The sequence below is a fragment of the Salvelinus fontinalis genome, chromosome 33 (genome assembly GCF_029448725.1).
Source record: "Salvelinus fontinalis isolate EN_2023a chromosome 33, ASM2944872v1, whole genome shotgun sequence".
In the NCBI taxonomy this organism is placed as follows: Eukaryota; Metazoa; Chordata; class Actinopteri; order Salmoniformes; family Salmonidae; genus Salvelinus; species Salvelinus fontinalis.
In genome coordinates this window covers 21,743,922-21,762,214 of record NC_074697.1, presented here as the reverse complement: position 1 = coordinate 21,762,214, position 18,293 = coordinate 21,743,922, and the positions used below count along the sequence as shown (strand labels likewise).

Genomic DNA, 18,293 nt, shown 5'->3' with positions numbered 1-18,293 from the left:
ATAGTATTAATAATATGCATATATTAGCATCTGGGACAGAGTAGGAGGCAGTTCACGATGGGCACGCAATTCATCCAAAAGTGAAAATGCTGCCCCCTATATCAAAGAAGTTAAAGCAGCAATGCTCCGGCTCCCCGGCAGTCCCAGTCCAAGCCAGGCTTCTTCTCTGGGTCTCTGAAATTTAAATAGCTTTACCCTTTTAAGCATCGCACTGTGTTTTGTGGTTTTACAAACTGGCAAGTCTACGGGTCCAATCCCACACATACTGTAAACCACTCCCCTCACAGTTGAGGTGAAGTCAAAATACATGGAAAAGTACGTTTGAGAGTTTAGCTAGAGTATGAATAAAACATTTTAAGACACAGTTTATGTATACATAGATATGTGGGGTTGGTGGATAATTTGATTGCTAAGGCTATTCAGCAGTGCCATAGAAAACACATTCATCCTGTTATACAATAAAAATGTTTTTTTTTTTACCTGGAACAATTTTTAACTCAGCAGTAATGACCAAAGTAGTGTCAGGGAAAAACTGTAAACTCATTGCTGTGTGCTTTAAATATGTTGGTATGCATTTGTTTGTATGTCCAATGTGCAAAATACAGAATATCTATTGTCAAAATTAAAATGCGCTGAAAACTTTATGAGTGAGTGAGTGTATGAGTGAGTAAGTGTGTGAGTGTATGAGTGAGTTAGTGTATGAGTGAGTAAGGGTGTGAGTGTATGAGTGAGTAAGGGTGTGAGTGAGTGTATGAGTGAGGGAGTGTATGAGTGAGTGTATGAGTGAGTAAGTGAGTGAGTGTATGAGTGAGTAAGTGTGTGAGTGTATGAGTGAGTTAGTGTATGAGTGAGTAAGTGTGTGAGTGTATGAGTGAGTAAGTGTGTGAGTGAGTGAGTGTATGAGTGAGGGAGTGTATGAGTGAGGGAGTGAGTGTATGAGTGAGTAAGTGAGTGAGTGTATGAGTGAGTGAGTGTATGAGTGTATGAGTGCATGATTGTATACGTTTCTGAGTGAGTGTGAGTGAGTGTGAGTGAGTGTATGAGTGAGTGTATGAGTGTATGAGTGAGTAAGTGTGAGTGAGTGTATGAGTGAGTAAGTGTGAGTGAGTGTATGAGTGTATGAGTGAGTAAGTGTGAGTGAGTGTATGAGTGTATGAGTGAGTAAGTGTGAGTGAGTGTATGAGTGTATGAGTGAGTAAGTGTGAGTGAGTGTATGAGTGTATGAGTGTATGAGTGAGGGAGTGTATGAGTGAGGGAGTGTATGAGTGAGGGAGTGAGTGTATGAGTGAGTAAGTGTGAGTGAGTGTATGAGTGAGGGAGTGTATGAGTGAGGGAGTGAGTGTATGAGTGAGTAAGTGAGTGAGTGTATGAGTGAGTGAGTGTATGAGTGTATGAGTGTGTGAGTGCATGATTGTATACGTTTCTGAGTGAGTGTGAGTGAGTGTGAGTGAGTGTATGAGTGTATGAGTGAGTAAGTGTGAGTGAGTGTATGAGTGTATGAGTATATGATTGAGTGAGTGAGTGAGTGAGTGAGTGTGCGTGTATGAGTGTATGAGTGTATGAGTGAGTAAGTGTGAGTGAGTGTATGAGTGAGTGTGAGTGTATGAGTGTATGAGTGTATGAGTGAGTGTGCGTGTATGAGTGTATGAGTGAGTAAGTGTGAGTGAGTGTATGAGTGTATGAGTGAGTGTGAGTGTATGAGTGAGTGTGTATCTTCACACCACCAGAGTTGCCGTAGAGCTGACAAGGCTCATTAACCTAGAAGCAGAAGGATGGTCTATGTAATGTACTGTCAGTACCAATTCTCACAGTCTACAGAAGCCTAGGCGCTTGTGTGTGTGTGTGTTTCTCTGAAGCAGAGTACAGAGAGCAGTGGGAGTTAACAGGTGGCAGGGGACCTATCACCAGGTACACCTTTGTCACTTCAACCCCCTACTGTGTGTGCTTTGCCTCTTGGTGACCTCTCTGTCTCTCTGTCTCTCTCTCTGTCTCTCTGTCTCTCTGTCTCTCTGTCTCTCTGTCTCTCTGTCTCTCTCTCTCTCTCTCTCTCTCTCTCTCTCTCTGTCTCTCTCTCTCTCTCTCTCTCTCTCTCTCTCTCTCTCTCTCTCTCTCTCTCTCTCTCTCTCTCTCAAAAACACACTGACACACACAACAACACTAATGCCTTTGTAAGACCCACACTCTCACAAACACACTGACACACGCAACAACAACAACATCAACAACACAAATGCACAGTCATAGAAGCCTGATTGTGGTAGCCTACATTTGAATAGGAGAACAACAAAGGCCTCCTCCTTCCTCTACCCCTCAGGTGCTCCCATGGTCCCCTCCAGGCTGCAGAGGAAGGTTTTGGGGAGCCCCCCAGCTGTTCCCCCCCTTGCCACTCTCTGGCCCTCTTTGTGCCCCCCGCTCCCCCGTGGGGCAGGTGACAGGCCCCTCTGTGCGGGTCGAGGCAGCCATGACGGATTCCACAGATGGAGCGTGCAAATCGCCAGCAAAGACCTCAGCCTTAGAGCAACAAAGAGAGAGAAAGAGAGAGAGATGGGGAGAAAGAGAGAGACAGAGTAGGCAGAGAGAGAGATGGGGACAAGGAGAGAGGGACAGAGTAGGCAGAGAGAGAGATGGGGGAGAGAAAGAGAGAAAGAGTAGGCAGAGAGAGAGATGGGAGAGAGAGAGATGGGGGGAGAAAGAGATGGGGAGAGAAAGAGAGAGACAGAGTAGGCAGAGAGAGAGATGGGGAGAGAAAGAGATGGGGGAGAGAAAGAGATGGGGAGAGAAAGAGAAAGACAGAGTAGGCAGAGAGAGAGATGGGGGAGAGAAAGAGATGGGGGAGAGAAAGAGATGGGGAAGAGAGAGAGATGGGGAGAGAAAGAGATGGGGGAGAGAAAGAGATGGGGAAGAGAGAGAGATGGGAAGAGAAAGAGATGGGGGAGAGAAAGAGATGGGGGAGAGAAAGAGATGGGGGAGAGAGAGATGGGGGAGAAAGAGATGGGGAGAGAAAGAGATGGGGAGAGAAAGAGAGACAGAGTAGGCAGAGAGAGAGAGAGATGGGGGAGAGAGAGATGGGGAGAGAAAGAGATGGGGAGAGAAAGAGATGGGGGAGAGAGAGATGGGGAGAGAAAGAGATGGGGGAGAGAAAGAGATGGGGAAGAGAGAGAGATGGGGGAGAGAGAGATGGGGGAGAGAGAGATGGGGGAGAAAGAGATGGGGAGAGAAAGAGATGGGGGAGAGAGAGATGGGGAGAGAAAGAGATGGGGGAGAGAAAGAGATGGGGAGAGAAGGAGATGGGGAAGAGAGAGAGATGGGGAGAGAAAGAGATGGGGAGAGAAAGAGATGGGGGAGAGAGAGATGGGGAGAAAGAGATGGGGAGAGAAAGAGAGACAGAGTATGCAGAGAGAGAGAGATGGGGGAGAGAAAGAGAGAGACAGAGTAGGCAGAGAGAGAGAGATGGGGGAGAAAGAGAGATGGGGAGAGAAAGAGATGGGGAGAGAAAGAGAGATGGGGGAGAGAAAGAGATGGGGAGAGAAAGAGATGGGGGAGAGAGAGATGGGGAGAGAAAGAGATGGGGAGAGAAAGAGAGAGACAGAGTAGGCAGAGAGAGAGAGATGGGGGAGAGAGAGAGATTGGGAGAGAAAGAGATGGGGGAGAGAAAGAGATGGGGAGAGAAAGAGATGGGGGAGAGAGAGATGGGGAGAGAAAGAGATGGGGGAGAGAAAGAGATGGGGAGAGAAAGAGATGGGGGAGAGAGAGATGGGGAGAGAAAGAGATGGGGAGAGAAAGAGAGAGACAGAGTAGGCAGAGAGAGAGATGGGGGAGAGAAAGAGATGGGGGAGAGAGAGAGAGATGGGGGAGAGAAAGAGATGTGGGAGAGAGAGAGAGATGGGGGAGAGAAAGAGATGTGGGAGAGAAAGAGATGGGAAGAGAGAGAGATGGGGAGAGAAAGAGATGGGGGAGAGAAAGAGATGGGGGAGAGAAAGAGATGGGGGAGAGAAAGAGATGGGGAGAGAAAGAGATGGGGGAGAGAGAGAGAGATGGGGGAGAGAAAGAGATGGGGGAGAGAGAGAGATGGGGGAGAGAAAGAGATGGGGGAGAGAGAGAGAGATGGGGGAGAGAAAGAGATGGGGGAGAGAAAGAGATGGGAAGAGAGAGAGATGGGGAGAGAAAGAGATGGGGGAGAGAAAGAGATGGGGAGAGAAAGAGATGGGGGAGAGAGAGATGGGGAGAGAAAGAGATGGGGAGAGAAAGATAGAAAGAGTAGGTAGAGAGAGAGATGGGAGAGAGAGAGAGATGGGGAAAGAAAGAGATGGGGAAGAGATAGAGATGGGGAAGAGAGAGAGATGGGGAGAGAAAGAGATGGGGGAGAGAAAGAGATGGGGAGAGAAAGAGATGGGGGAGAGAGAGATGGGGAGAGAAAGAGATGGGGGAGAGAGAGATGGGGAGAGAAAGAGATGGGGAGAGAAAGATAGAAAGAGTAGGCAGAGAGAGATGGGGGAGAGAGAGAGATTTGTGAGAGAAAGAGATGGGGGAGAGAAAGAGATGGGGAAGAGAGAGATATGGGGGCGATAAAGAGATGGGGGAGAGAAAGAGAAAGACAGAGTAGGCAGAGAGAGAGATGTGGAGAGAAAGAGATGGGGAGAGAAAGAGATGGGGGAGAGAAAGAGATGGGGAGAGAAAGAGATGGGGGAGAGAAAGAGATGGGGAGAGAGAGATGTGGAGAGAAAGAGATGGGGAGAGAAAGAGATGGGGGAGAGAAAGAGATGGGGAGAGAAAGAGATGGGGAGAGAAAGAGAGAGACAGAGTAGGCAGAGAGAGAGAGATGGGGGAGAGAGAGAGATTGGGAGAGAAAGAGATGGGGAAGAGAGAGAGAGATGGGGGAGAGAAAGAGATGTGGGAGAGAAAGAGATGGGAAGAGAGAGAGATGGGGAGAGAAAGAGATGGGGGAGAGAAAGAGATGGGGAGAGAAAGAGATGGGGGAGAGAGAGATGGGGAGAGAAAGAGATGGGGGAGAGAAAGATAGAAAGAGTAGGTAGAGAGAGAGATGGGAGAGAGAGAGAGATGGGGAGAGAAAGAGATGGGGAAGAGAAAGAGATGGGGAAGAGAGAGAGATGGGGGCGATAAAGAGATGGGGGAGAGAAAGAGAAAGACAGAGTAGGCAGAGAGAGAGATGTGGAGAGAAAGAGATGGGGAGAGAAAGAGATGGGGGAGAGAAAGAGATGGGGAGAGAAAGAGATGGGGGAGAGAAAGAGATGGGGAAGAGAGAGAGATGTGGAGAGAAAGAGATGGGGAGAGAAAGAGATGGGGAGAGAAAGAGATGGGGGAGAGAAAGAGATGGGGAGAGAAAGAGATGGGGGAGAGAAAGAGATGGGGAAGAGAGAGAGATGTGGAGAGAAAGAGATGGGGGAGAGAGAGATGGGAGGGAGAGAGATGTGGGAGAGTATAAATAGTCTTGTCACATGAAAGTATATCAAGACGGGACTGCAAACCTCCAAGAGATGCCATACTGACACTTCGTTTGAAAGACGTTCCCTAGGATCCCCAAAGCAGACTGGTCATAACCGATAGGTAATTCCAAAGTAATTAAGGATTTTTATAACAACTCGGCATTCCCAGATTCTAAATCCCTGTGAAATTCTTTGGAACGCTGTTGCATGCTGGTAACTGTGGGGAAACTAAGCATTCCCTATGAGCCTCCAGGAACTGAAGCTACAAAGGCTCCTCTCTGTTTTTCACCAGCAATTCTGTTTCAAATAATGCCCCCACTCCAACTCCTCCACACCCCAAATTCCTACCCCACCAGCCACTACCACCACCTAAAAAACATCCACCCACCCCTTGGTTCCTCCTCTCAATAATATGTCTTTGCATTTGTTGTTTGGTTAGTGATGTGGCTTGAGGATGTTATGAAGTCAGGAATTAAAAGATTTGTTCTACTAGAAGCTCACAGAGTGAAAAATTCATTAGGCTGTTGGAGGTAGTAAAGTTGTAGTTTCTCTCTTGATTCATTGTAATAATGGTCTTAACCGCGACAGGCAGCCATTTTACATCTTGGTTCTGTTTAGTGTGGATGGGAGCAGCTGAATGGCCTGTATCTGTGAATGTAAACAGAAATAGAAAGTGGTAGCATTCTGATAAAGTGCAAAATAGAATCATCTCCCCAAATACCCAAAGGCAACATCTCTCCCAACCCCTACCCTTTCTCTTTCTCTCCCCCCCTCTCTCACATTGTTTAATGTTTCTTTACCAATTTGCTCTTAATGCATCCTACTGCCATTGGTGTTGAGAATGGAAAGCACTGAGGGGGGAGTGGATCAGTTTCACATGAGGAGCCCCAAGCTATTTGGGTTTTCTTGTATTTTATTGTTGCTTCTGAGGGGGAACTAATACAGTGTTGCACAAAAACATCCCCTCCGCTCCAGGGAATGTGTAACACAAAGTCGGCGCGCCAGCCTCAATGAACTTCTGTTCTGAAGTAGCTAAAGGCCTACTAGAACTGCCTGGTAGGAAACCAGCCCATACGCTTCAGAACAGAGTATACAGTAGTATTATAACTGATCTTACTTTAACTTGAATAGTAGACATACAAAAGCTGTCAAGTCTCATATCACACCAACTCAATCAAGCTGAAGCTTCCACTCATTGACAACTTCAATGTCTGTCTGAGAGAGCGAGGGAGAGTGTGTGTGTGTGTGTGTGTAATGTGTGTGTGTGTGTGTGTGTACAAAGTAGAGCTGAGACGATAAACTGAAAATTATCAACAGCGACCATACCAATCACTTATCGCAGGCATTTTGCTGATGTCGTTCATGATGATAAGTAGCCTATAGTAGAGAAATGTGAAGTTTTAAATGAAATAAGTTTGCTAATATGGGGGCTTGTTAATAGGACAATTGATGGTGATACAACCATCAAACTAGTAGTAGTAGTTTAAAGGCCCAGTGCAATCAAAAACGTGATTTTATGGGGTTTATATATACAGTGTTAAGGGTGTGTACTGGAGGCGAAGTCAGGTGCAGGAGAGCAGAGTGTAGTGAACAGGCACACTTTTTATTCCGGTCCAAAGAAAGCACAAAAGTACATAAATGTGCCCAAACACGGAACAATAGACAAAAGTATGGCGCGTAACAATACCCACATAACATAAATACAATTTCACACAAAGCCCTGGAGGGTAACAGAGGGCTAAATACATGCGGTGTGATTAGGGAATGAAAACCAGGTGTGTATGGAACAAGACAAAACAAATGGAAATATGAAAAATGGAGTGGCGATGGCTACTAATGCACTGTCACATACAGTGCATTAGGAAAGTATTCAGACCCCTTGGACTTTTTTCACATTTTGTTACGTGACAGCCTTATTCTAAAATTGATTAAATAGCTTTTTTCCCCTCATCAATCTACACACAATACCCTATCATGACAAAGCAAAAACAGGTTTTTAGAAATGGTTGCAAATTTATGACAAACAAAATCCGGAGATATTCAGACCCTTTACTCAGTATTTTGTTGAAGCTCCTTAGAGCCTCGAGTCTTTTTTGGTATGACGCTACAAGCTTGGCACACCTGTATTTGGGGAGTTTCTCCCATTCTTCTCTGCAGATCATCTCAACCTCTGTCAGGTTGGATGGGGAGCATTACTGCATAGCTATTTTCAAGCCTCTCTAGAGATGTTTGATCGGGTTCAATTCCGGGCTCTGACTGGGCTGCTCAAGGACATTCAGAGACTTGTCCCGAAGCCACTCCTGCGTTGTCTTGGCTGTGTGCTTAGGGTTGTTGTCCTGTTAGAAGGTGAACCTTTGCCCCAGTCTTGACCACAGGTGGACTCCAATCAAGTTGTAGAAACATCTCATGGATGATCAATGGAAACAGGATGCACTTGAGCTCAATTTTGAGTCTCATAGCAAAGGGTCTGAATCCTTATGTAAATGTATTTTTAATAAATTGAACTCAGGTGCATCCTGTTTCCATTGATCATATTTGAGATGTTTCTACAACTTGAATGGAGTCCACCTGGGGTACATTCAATTGATTGTCATTATGGGATATTGTGTGTAGATTACTGAGGATTTGTTTTATCAATACATTTTAGAATAAGGCTGTAACATAACAAAATTTGGAAAAAGTCAAGGGGTCTGAATACTTTCCGAAGGCACTGTATATATTTCCTCACTATGAGGTTGGAATAATACTTTTACTGTTGGAGCTGTTAGAAAAGATTGCATGAAATCTCAGCCTGTTTTGGCGGGGTGAAGTTTTGGCCTGCCTGGTGACATCACCAATAAAAACCAGAGTTGAAACCTTTCTACCAATAACAGCTAGTTTTCAGTTTTCCCCTCCCAACGTAGACCACTCCCAGACAGGCTTAAGAAGCAATTTTTGCATCTTTTTGACCATTTTAAATTAAAACAATTGCTGTAAGGTACTTAATTGTTACTCAGAAATTATTTGATATTGTTGTATGAAAACGGCTTTGAATGATAATTTAAAAAAACGGTGGTGCACATTAATGTTATAAACATATCTTTCTATTTATCAATATTGCCTCAATTTGGCCAATTCAGGCAAGGATTTTTGTCCATATTGCCCTGCTCTAGTACAAATGTACATGCCTTTGCATGCTTATGTGCACAGTGACAGACGCAAGGACACTGAGGGGCATAGTAAAGCTGGGCGTTGGACACTGGCCTGAGGAGAGTCTCTGATCTCTGGGTCTCCCTGCCCTTGGGTCTGTCTGTTTGTCTGGCTTGGCCGCGCCCTAGGTTACCACTGTGTTACCACTGTGTTACCACTGTGTTACCACTGTGTTACCACTGGGCCGTAGCTTTAGAGAGCCTCGTCAATTCACTGCCTCTTCTGCTGAATTAGCTTTTAAAGCGCCAGCTTTTCTCTCTGAGCAAACAAGACCAACATGCACCTGCAAGTGGTGTGGAGGGGGGTGTATGGGGGGCTGCTGCCCAGTCCCTCTCTCCATCCCCAACTGTTACTGGGGCTCCAGCAAGACTGCAACTGTAGACAATGCAAGTTCCCCCCGACACTCTCTCTCTCCGTCACTGACCCCCCTTTCCCCCCTTAAAAAAAACGAATGGTCCCTGGATCAAAATTAGGCCTTTGTGTGGCGCTTAGTCCTCTCAATCCCACTGCCGCCACGCCTCGGGAACCTTGTCCTGTGGGATTATTTATAAAAGCACACAGAATTCCCCTATGAATGGAAGTCTGTTGGTGCACAAGACAAGAGGGAACATTGGGAGATGGGGAGCGTTGGGAGGGATGGTGGTGGCCCCTCTGAAGAGGTTTATGTAAACGGATAGCATGGGACAAAAAGGAAAGCAAACAAGTTCACACTTCAAGTGGATGGATGGATTCATCCTTCTGTTCTTCACTGTCACTCTGAATCACTACACTTCTTTTTCTAGACGGCTCTCCCTATTGCTCTCCCTGCATTCTATTTGATCACTGTAGTCAGGAGAATAAGAAACTGAAGATGTGTTTTTAAGACTGATGTATTTATTTTGAACTTTTCTATAAACCAGTCCAGTCAGTTATGAACACATTATTAATTACAACGATGGACTTGACTAATGGAATCTAGTTCTATAAACCATCAGTAACTGTTAACTGTGATAATGATACTGTACTAACACAATGAGAGCCCTAACTGTGCATCTCTTGTCTGTTGGAGCAGCGAGCCACTCAGATGAGGGGTCGGACGTGGAGTCAGAACCGGACCTGCCTCTGAAGAGGAAGCAGCGCCGCAGTAGAACCACCTTCACGGCCGAACAGCTGGATGAGCTGGAGAGAGCCTTCGAACGAACACACTACCCTGACATCTACACCAGGGAAGAGCTGGCTCAGAGGGCCAAACTCACAGAGGCCAGAGTTCAGGTAGACTACACATACATCACACACACACACACACACACTCTTTATCACACATCACACACATCCACACACTCACACGTGCACTGCACACACACACACACACACACGCACACACACACATTTTTGGCCTGCCCCTTCATCCTGTGTTCCCAGGGGTCCAATATGCAGGCCCAGCTCTGATCTACAGCCCAGAAAATTCCCCACAACAGCTCCCGTATGGAGGCTGTACCGGGCCCAGCATGGGGCTATTACATATGGAATCAGCATGAGTCCCGCCAGTCACACAACACCGACTCTCAGCAGCAGCAGCCAACCACAGCCCCCCCCATACTGTTCAGAGGAAAAGGGGGCCTGTTGAGTTAAACGTTAATTTATTGATATGGATGGGTTCATTTATCCGCTCTGTCCTGTGAATGGATAAGCCAGGTCACACATGATACAAGTCACTATTTGATGTCCATCCATGTCTGAAGTTGCTGGGAGATTATGTGGAAACCGTCCACTAGGGACAACAGTGAGCGCTGTTACGTTCATTTAGGTTTGGGTTTTGCTAGTGTTGTGGACGGGAAGACGGATTGGCGTAAGCATCTGCCTCTGATTCCAAAAGTTGAGCGTTTGAATCCAGTGATAGAAAGTTGCTTTGAGATGTTTGTTTTAAGCCTATCCCAAACCTGAACCCTTACCATAACCATTCAGAGTTAACCTTAAGATTTCAGTAGCGAGGCTATATACAGGGGGTACCGGTACAGAGTCAATGTGCGGGGGCACAGGTTAGTCGAGGTAATTGAGGCAATATGTACATGTAGGTAGAGATAAAGTGACTATTCATAGATAATAAACAGAGAGTAGCAGCTGCGTAAAAATGTGTGTGTGTGTGGGGGCGGGGGGGGGGAGGCAAATAGTCGGGGTGGCCATTTGATTAGCTGTTCAGGAGTCTTATGGCTTGGGGATAGAAGCTGTTAACCTAGACTTGTCGCTCCGGTACTCCTTGCCTTGTGTTAGCAGAGAGAACAGTCTATGGCTAGGGTGGCTGGAGACTTTGGCAGTTTTTAGGGCCTTCCTCTGACACCGCCTGGTGTAGAGGTCCTGGATGGCAGGAAGCTTGGTACCAGTAATGGGCCATACGCACTAGCCTCTGTAGTGCCTAGCAGGTTGGAGGCTGAGCAGTTGCCATACCAGGTGGTGATGCAACCAGTCAGGATGCTCTCGATGGTGCAGCTGTGTTTGGACCATAATAGTTCATTGGTGATGTGGACACCAAGGAACTTGAAGCTCTCCATCTGCTACACTACAGCCCCGTCGATGAGAATGGGGGCGTGCTCAGCCATCCTTTTCCTATAGTCCACATAATCTCCTTTATCTTGATCACATTGAGGGAGAGGTTGTTGTCCTGGCACCACACTGCCAGGTCTCTGACCTCCTCCCTATATGCTGTCTCATTGTTGTCGGTGATCAGGCCTACCACTGTTGTGTCGTCGGCAAACTTAATGATGGTGTTGGAGTTGTGCTTGGCCATGCAGTCCTGGGTGAACAGGGAGTACAGGAGGGGACTGAGCACGCACCGCTGAGCGGCCCCGTTTTGAGGATCGGCGTGGCAGATGTGTTGTTACCTACCCTTACCACCTGGGGGTGGCCCATCATAAAGTCCAGGATCCAGTTGCAGATGGAGGTGTTTAGTCCCAGGGTCCTTAGCTAAGTGATGAGCTTTGAGGGTACTATGGTTTTTAATGCTGAGTTGTAGCCAATGAATAGCATTCTCACGTAGGTGTTCCTTTTATCCAGGTGGGAAAGGGCAGTGTGGAGTGCAATAGAGATTGCCTCATCTGTGGATCTGTTGAGGCGGTATGTAATTTGGAGTGGGTCTAGGGTTTCTGGGATAATGGTGTTGATGTGAGCCATGACCAGCCTTTCAAGGCACTTCATGGCTACAGCCGTGAGTGCTACGGGTCTGTAGTCATTTAGGCAGGTTACCTTGGTGTTCTTGGGCACAGGGACTATGGTGGTCTGCTTGAAACATGTTTTTATTACGGACTCGTCAGGGACAGGTTGAAAATGTCAGTGAAGACACTTGCCAGTTGGTTAGATCATGCTCGGGGTCCACATCCTGGTAATCTGTCTGGCCCTGCGGCCTTGGGAATGTTGACTTTTTTAAAGGTCTTACTCACATTGGCTACGGAGAGCATGATCACACAGTTGTACGGAACAGCTGATGCTCTTATGCATGCTTCAGTGTTGCTTGCCTCAAAGCGAGCATAGATGTCATTTAGCTCATTTGCTAGGCTTGTGTCACTGGGCAGCTCACGGTTGTGCTTCCCTTTATAGTTCATAATAGTTTGCAAGCCCTGCCACATCCAACGAGTGTCAGAGCCGGTGTAGTAGGATTCAATCTTAGTCTTGTATTGACACTTTACCTGTTTGATGGTTGGTCGGAGGGCATGGCGGGATTTCTCATAAGTGGGCTATGCCCCTTTTTTCTCCATTTCCGCCTGAATGGCATGCTCAAAGTAAACTGCTTGTAGCTCAGGCCCTGAAGACAGTATATTCATATAATTGGTACCATTGGAAAGAAAACACTTTGACGTTTGTAGGAATGTTAAAATAATATAGGACAATATAACACAATAGATATGGTAGGAGAAAATACAAAGGAAAACCAACCAGAATATTTGTTTTTTGAGAGACCATCCTCTTAGAAATGCAAGAGAAAGGTCATATTGTAAAAATGCAATTCATATGGCTTCCACAGGGTGTCAGAAGTCTATTTACAAGGTTTCAGGCTTGTAACTTCAGAAACGAATAAGAAAGAACAGTTTGTGTAAGAGGACACAGTCTTGGAAATCCGTGTTTTTGCGCACCCTGACGAAGTTGCGCAACTGCTAAAATCGGTTTCCTATTGAACATACTTCTTTCTGAGCTAAATTTTATAGTTTGAATACATTCTAGGGTATCTGTAACGGTCCTGACCAGTTTTATGTTGTTTTTGTATGTGTAATTGGTCAGGGCGTTAGTTTTGGGTGGGCAGTCTATGTTATCTGTTTCTATGTTGGTTTTGGTTGCCTGGTATGGCTCTTAATTAGAGGCAGGTGTTTTGCGTTCTCCTCTAATTAAGAGTCATATTTAGGTAGGGTGTTCTCACTGTTTGTTTGTGGGTGATTGTCTTCCGTGTTTGTGTTATGTTTGCACCATACGGAACTGTATACGGTTTGTTTCGGTTTATGTAGTCTGTTTCCTATTCGTGCGTTCTTTTGTCTATGTAAGTTCTCATGTTTAGGTCAGTCTACGTCGTTTGTTATTTTGTATCATTTCAAGTGTAGTTCGTGTTCGTTTATCGTCTTGTCATTAAATTCATTATGTATTCACAACCTGCTGCGCCTTGGCTCCCTCAATACACCTCCTCTTCTTATGAAGAGAGAGAGGAACGCCGTTACAGAATCACCCAGCCCAGTACAACCAGTGCCTCCTCCACGCACTAGCCCTATGGTGCGTGTCTCCAGCCCTTTACCACCAGTGCCTAAACCACGCACCAAGCCTCCTGTGTGTCCCCAGAGTCCTGTGCGTCCTGTTGCTGCTCCCCGCACTAGCCCTGAGATGCGTGTCCCCAGTCCGGTACCACCAGTTCCGGCACCACGCACTAGGCCTAATGTGCGCTCCCAGGGTCCAGTATGCCCTGTTCCTTCTCCCCGCACTAGGCTTGAAGTGTGTGTCCTCAGTCAGGTGCCTCCAGTTCCGGCACCACGCACTAAGCTACCAGTGCGTCTCCAGAGCCCTGTACACACTGTATCTTCTCCCCCTACTAATCCTGATGTGCTTGTCCTCAGCCCGGTGTCACCAGTGCCGGTACCACGCATCAGTTATAGAGTGGGCTTTGAGAATACAGTGTGCCCTGTCCCTGCTCCCTGCACTAGTAGGAAGGTGCTTATCCTTAGCCCGGTGCCTCCAGTTCCGGCACCACGCACCAGGTCTACAGTGCGCCGTATCCGGCCAGAGCCATCCGTCTCCCCAGCGCCATCTGAGCCATCCGTCTCCCCAGCGCCATCTGAGCCATCCGTCTCCCCAGCGCCATCTGAGCCATCCGTCTCCCCAGCGCCATCTGAGCCATCCGTCTCCCCAGCGCCGTCTGAGCCATCCGTCTGCCATGAGCCTGCAAAGCCGCCCGTCTGCCATGAGCCTGCAAAGCCGCCCGTCTGCCATGAGCCTACAGAGCCGTCCGCCAGACAGGAGCCGCTAGAGCCGTCCGCCAGACAGGAGCCGCTAGAGCCGTCCGCCAGACAGGATCTGCCAGAGCCGCCAACCAGACAGGATCTGCCAGAGCCGCCAACCAGACAGGATCTGCCAGAGCCGCCAACCAGACAGGATCTGCCAGAGCCGCCAACCAGACAGGATCTGCCAGAGCCGCCAACCAGACAGGATCTGCCAGAGCCGCCAGCAAGCCATGAGCGTCGAGAGCCGTCAGCCCGCCATGAGCGTCGAGAGCCGTCAGCCCGCCATGAGCGTCGAGAGCCGTCAGCCCGCCATGAGCGTCGAGAGCCGTCAGCCCGCCATGAGCGTCGAGAGCCGTCAGCCCGCCATGAGCGTCGAGAGCCGTCAGCCCGCCATGAGCGTCGAGAGCCGTCAGCCCGCCATGAGCGTCGAGAGCCGTCAGCCCGCCATGAGCGTCGAGAGCCGTCAGCCTGCATAGACCTGCCAGAGTCCCTCAGCCAGGATCTGCCAGAGTTTATCAGCCGGGATCTGCCCCTTGTCCCGGTGCTGCCCCTTGTCCCGGTGCTGCCCCTTGTCCCGGTGCTGCCCCTTGTCCCGGTGCTGCCCCTTGTCTCGGTGCTGGTCTTTATCCTGGTGCTGCCCCTTGTCCCGGTGCTGCCCCTTGTCCCGGTGCTGCCCCTTGTCCCGGTGCTGGCCGTTTATTTAGGGGATGTGAGTTTTAGGGTGGTCATTGGGAGGGGAAGACAAAAACGGGGAGTGACTATGGTGGTGTGGGGACAGCGTCCAGAGCCGGAGCCACCACCGTGGTCACCTGCCCACCCAGACCCTCCCCTGGACTTTGTGCTGGTGCGCCCGGAGTTCGCACCTTGAGGGGGGGGTTATGTAACGGTCCTGACCAGTTTTATGTTGTTTTTGTATGTGTAATTGGTCAGGGCGTTAGTTTTGGGTGGGCAGTCTATGTTATCTGTTTCTATGTTGGTTTTGGTTGCCTGGTATGGCTCTTAATTAGAGGCAGGTGTTTTGCGTTCTCCTCTAATTAAGAGTCATATTTAGGTAGGGTGTTCTCACTGTTTGTTTGTGGGTGATTGTCTTCCGTGTTTGTGTTATGTTTGCACCATACGGAACTGTATACGGTTTGTTTCGGTTTATGTAGTCTGTTTCCTATTCGTGCGTTCTTTTGTCTATGTTATACGTTTGTAGCCTGTATGTGCACTAAATTCATAGCTTCACGGTCGTTTGTTTGTTTTGTTAGTTTTGTAATAGTGTTTTGTTTTCGGTTCTCTTCTTCATAATAAAAAGGAAGATGGCTTATTTTCCTAATGCTGCGTTTTGGTCCGTCAACCCTCCACACGATCGTGACAGTATCTGAGGAGTAAATACAAACATATTTTGACTGGTTGAAACAAAGTTTAGGGGTAGATTTTTGGATTCCTTTCTCTGCAAGTTGAACAAGTGGATTACTCAAATCGATGGCGCCAACTAAACAGACTTTTTGGGATAGAAAAGTAGATTTTATCTAACAAAACTAAACTACATGTTATAGCTGGGACCTTTTGGATGACAAATCAGAGGAAGATTTTCAAAAAGTAAGTGAATATTTAATCTTTGTATGTGAATGTATGAAACCTGGGCCGGTGGAAAAATATTTTGAAATGGGGCGCCGTCCTCAAACAATGGCTTGGCATGTTTCAGCTGTAATAGCTACTGTAAATCGGTCAGTGCAGTTAGACGAACAAGAATTTAAGCTTTCAGGCGATATAAGATACTTACAGTTGAAGTCGGGAGTTTACCTTAGCCAAATACATTTAAACTCAGTTTTTCACAATTCCTGACATTTAATCCAAGTAAAAATGTCACTGTCTTAGGTCAGTTAGATCACCACTTTACTTTAAGAATGTGAAATGTCAGAATAATAGTAGAGAGAATTATTTATTTTGATTAATTTCAGCTTTTATTTCTTACATCACATTCCCAGTAGGTCAGAAGTTTACATACACTCAATTAGTATTTGGTAGCATTGCCTTTAAATTGTTTAACTTAGGTCAAACATTTTGGGTAGCCTTAAACAAGCTTCCCACAGTAACTTGGGTAAATCAGCCAAGACCTCAGATTTTTCTTTTAGACCTCCACAGGTCTGGTTCATCCTTGGGAGCAATTTCCAAATGCCTGAAGGTACCACGTTCATCTGTACAAACAATTGTACGCAAGTATAAACACCATGGGACCATGCAGCCGTCATACTGCTCAGGAAGGAGATGCGTTCTGTCTCCTAGAGATGAACGCACTTTAGTGCGAAAAGTGCAAACCAATCCCAGAACAGCAGCAAAGGACCTTGTGAAGATGCGGGAAGAAACCGGTACAAAAGTATCTATATCCACAGTAAAACGAGTCCTATATCGACATAACCTGAAAGGCCGCTCAGCAAGGAAGAAGCCACTGCTCCAAAACCGCCATAAAAATCCAGACTACGGTTTGCAACCGCACATGGGGACAAAGATCGTACTTTTTGGAGAAATGTCCTCTGGTCTGATGAAACAAAAATAGAACTGTTTGGCCATAATGACCATTGTTATGTTTGGAGCAAAAAGGGGGAGGCTTGCAAGCCGACGAACACCATCCCGACCGTGAAGCACGGGGGTGGTAGCATCATGTTGTGGGGGTGCTTTGCTGCAGGAGGGACTGGTGCACTTCACAAAATAGATGGCATCATGAGGATAGGACAACTATGTGGATATATTGAAGCAACATCTCAAGACATCAGTCAGGAAGTTAAAGCTTGGTCGCAAATGGGTCTTCCAAATGGACAATGACCCCAAACATACTTCCAAAGTTGTGGTAAAATGGCTTAAGGACAACAAAGTCAAGGTATTGGAGTGGCCATCACAAAGCCCTGACCTCAATCCAATAGAAAATTTGTGGGCAGAACTGAAAAAGCGTGTGCGAGCAAGGAGGCCTACAAACCTGACTCAGTTACACAAGCTCTGTTTGGAGGAATGGGCCAAAATTCACCCAACTTATTGTGCGAAGCTTGTGGAAGGCTAAATGAAACATATGACTCAAGTTAAACAATTTTAAAGGCAATGCTACCAAATACTAATTGATTGTATGTAAACTGCTGACCCACTGGGAATGTGATGTAAGAAATAAAAGCTGGAATTAATCATTCTCTCTACTATTATTCTGACATTTCACATTCTTAAAATAAAGTGGGGATCCTAACTGACCTGAGACAGGGAATTTTTACTAGGATTAAAAGTCAATAAATGGTGAAAAACTGAGTTTAAATGTATTTGGCTAAGGTGTATGTAATCTTCCGACTTCAACTGTTGATGAACGTTTAATTCTGAAGTGAGACTGTGAGAGTTAGTTGGAATAGATGAGTTTTGAGGCAATCACAGTCCTCAAATACAATTTTCTTATTCTCATTAACTACACTATTTGAAGCTTTGGGTGACTTTATGGCTATGGAACAGGACTGAAATAAGACCATCAGAGCTTATTTATAGTTAGAGGAATTTATAGGGAGGGGGGGGGGGGCATGTAAATAGTGTTGTGTTGCTATGTTTAAATGATGTTCCTGTGGTGAGGCATGAGATGTGGAGATAGAGATTGCCTTGTTGGCTGCAGCCAGGAGTCACATGGGCAGGTCTGGAGAGGAACACATGACCCCGACACACACACAAACACTCAGACAATAACACACAGGGTTTAGACACGCACACACACACACACACACACACACACACACACACACACACACACACACACACACACACACACACACACACACACACACACACACACACACACACACACACACACACACACACACACACACACACACACACACACACACACACACACACACACACAATACATAGAAATCAGAAACAAAAACAATGCAGTCAGACAAAAACATATTGACTCATATAGAGAGATATACACATATGCACAAATTACAGTCATTAACCATTAATAGAGTGCCTTCGGAAAGTTTTCAGACCCCTTGACTTTTCCACATTTTGTTACATTACAACCTTATTCTAAAATGTATTAAAAAAATGTTTATCTCATCAATCTACACACAATTCCCAATAATTACAAAGCAAGAACAGTTTTTTCGAATTTTTTGCTAATTTATAAGTAAAAAACCCACGGAAATATCACATTTATATACGTTTTCAGACCCTTTACTCAGTACTTTGTTGAAGC

At 46.5% G+C, this 18,293-nt stretch overlaps 1 protein-coding gene across 6 annotated transcripts in view; it reads left to right on the top strand.

Annotated features, from left to right (window-relative positions):
- Nucleotides 1-18,293, top strand: part of LOC129831804 (paired box protein Pax-3-like) — a 46,110-nt gene that overhangs the window by 18,575 nt on the left and 9,242 nt on the right. For 5 of the 6 annotated variants that reach the window (XM_055895270.1, XM_055895271.1, XM_055895268.1 and 2 more), the window contains exon 5: nucleotides 9,685-9,884. In XM_055895270.1, the coding sequence (XP_055751245.1) occupies nucleotides 9,685-9,884 (200 nt within the window). Of the gene's footprint in view, nucleotides 1-2,314; nucleotides 2,758-9,684; nucleotides 9,885-18,293 lie in introns of those variants that run through there. The other variant, XM_055895273.1, reaches the window with a different exon arrangement.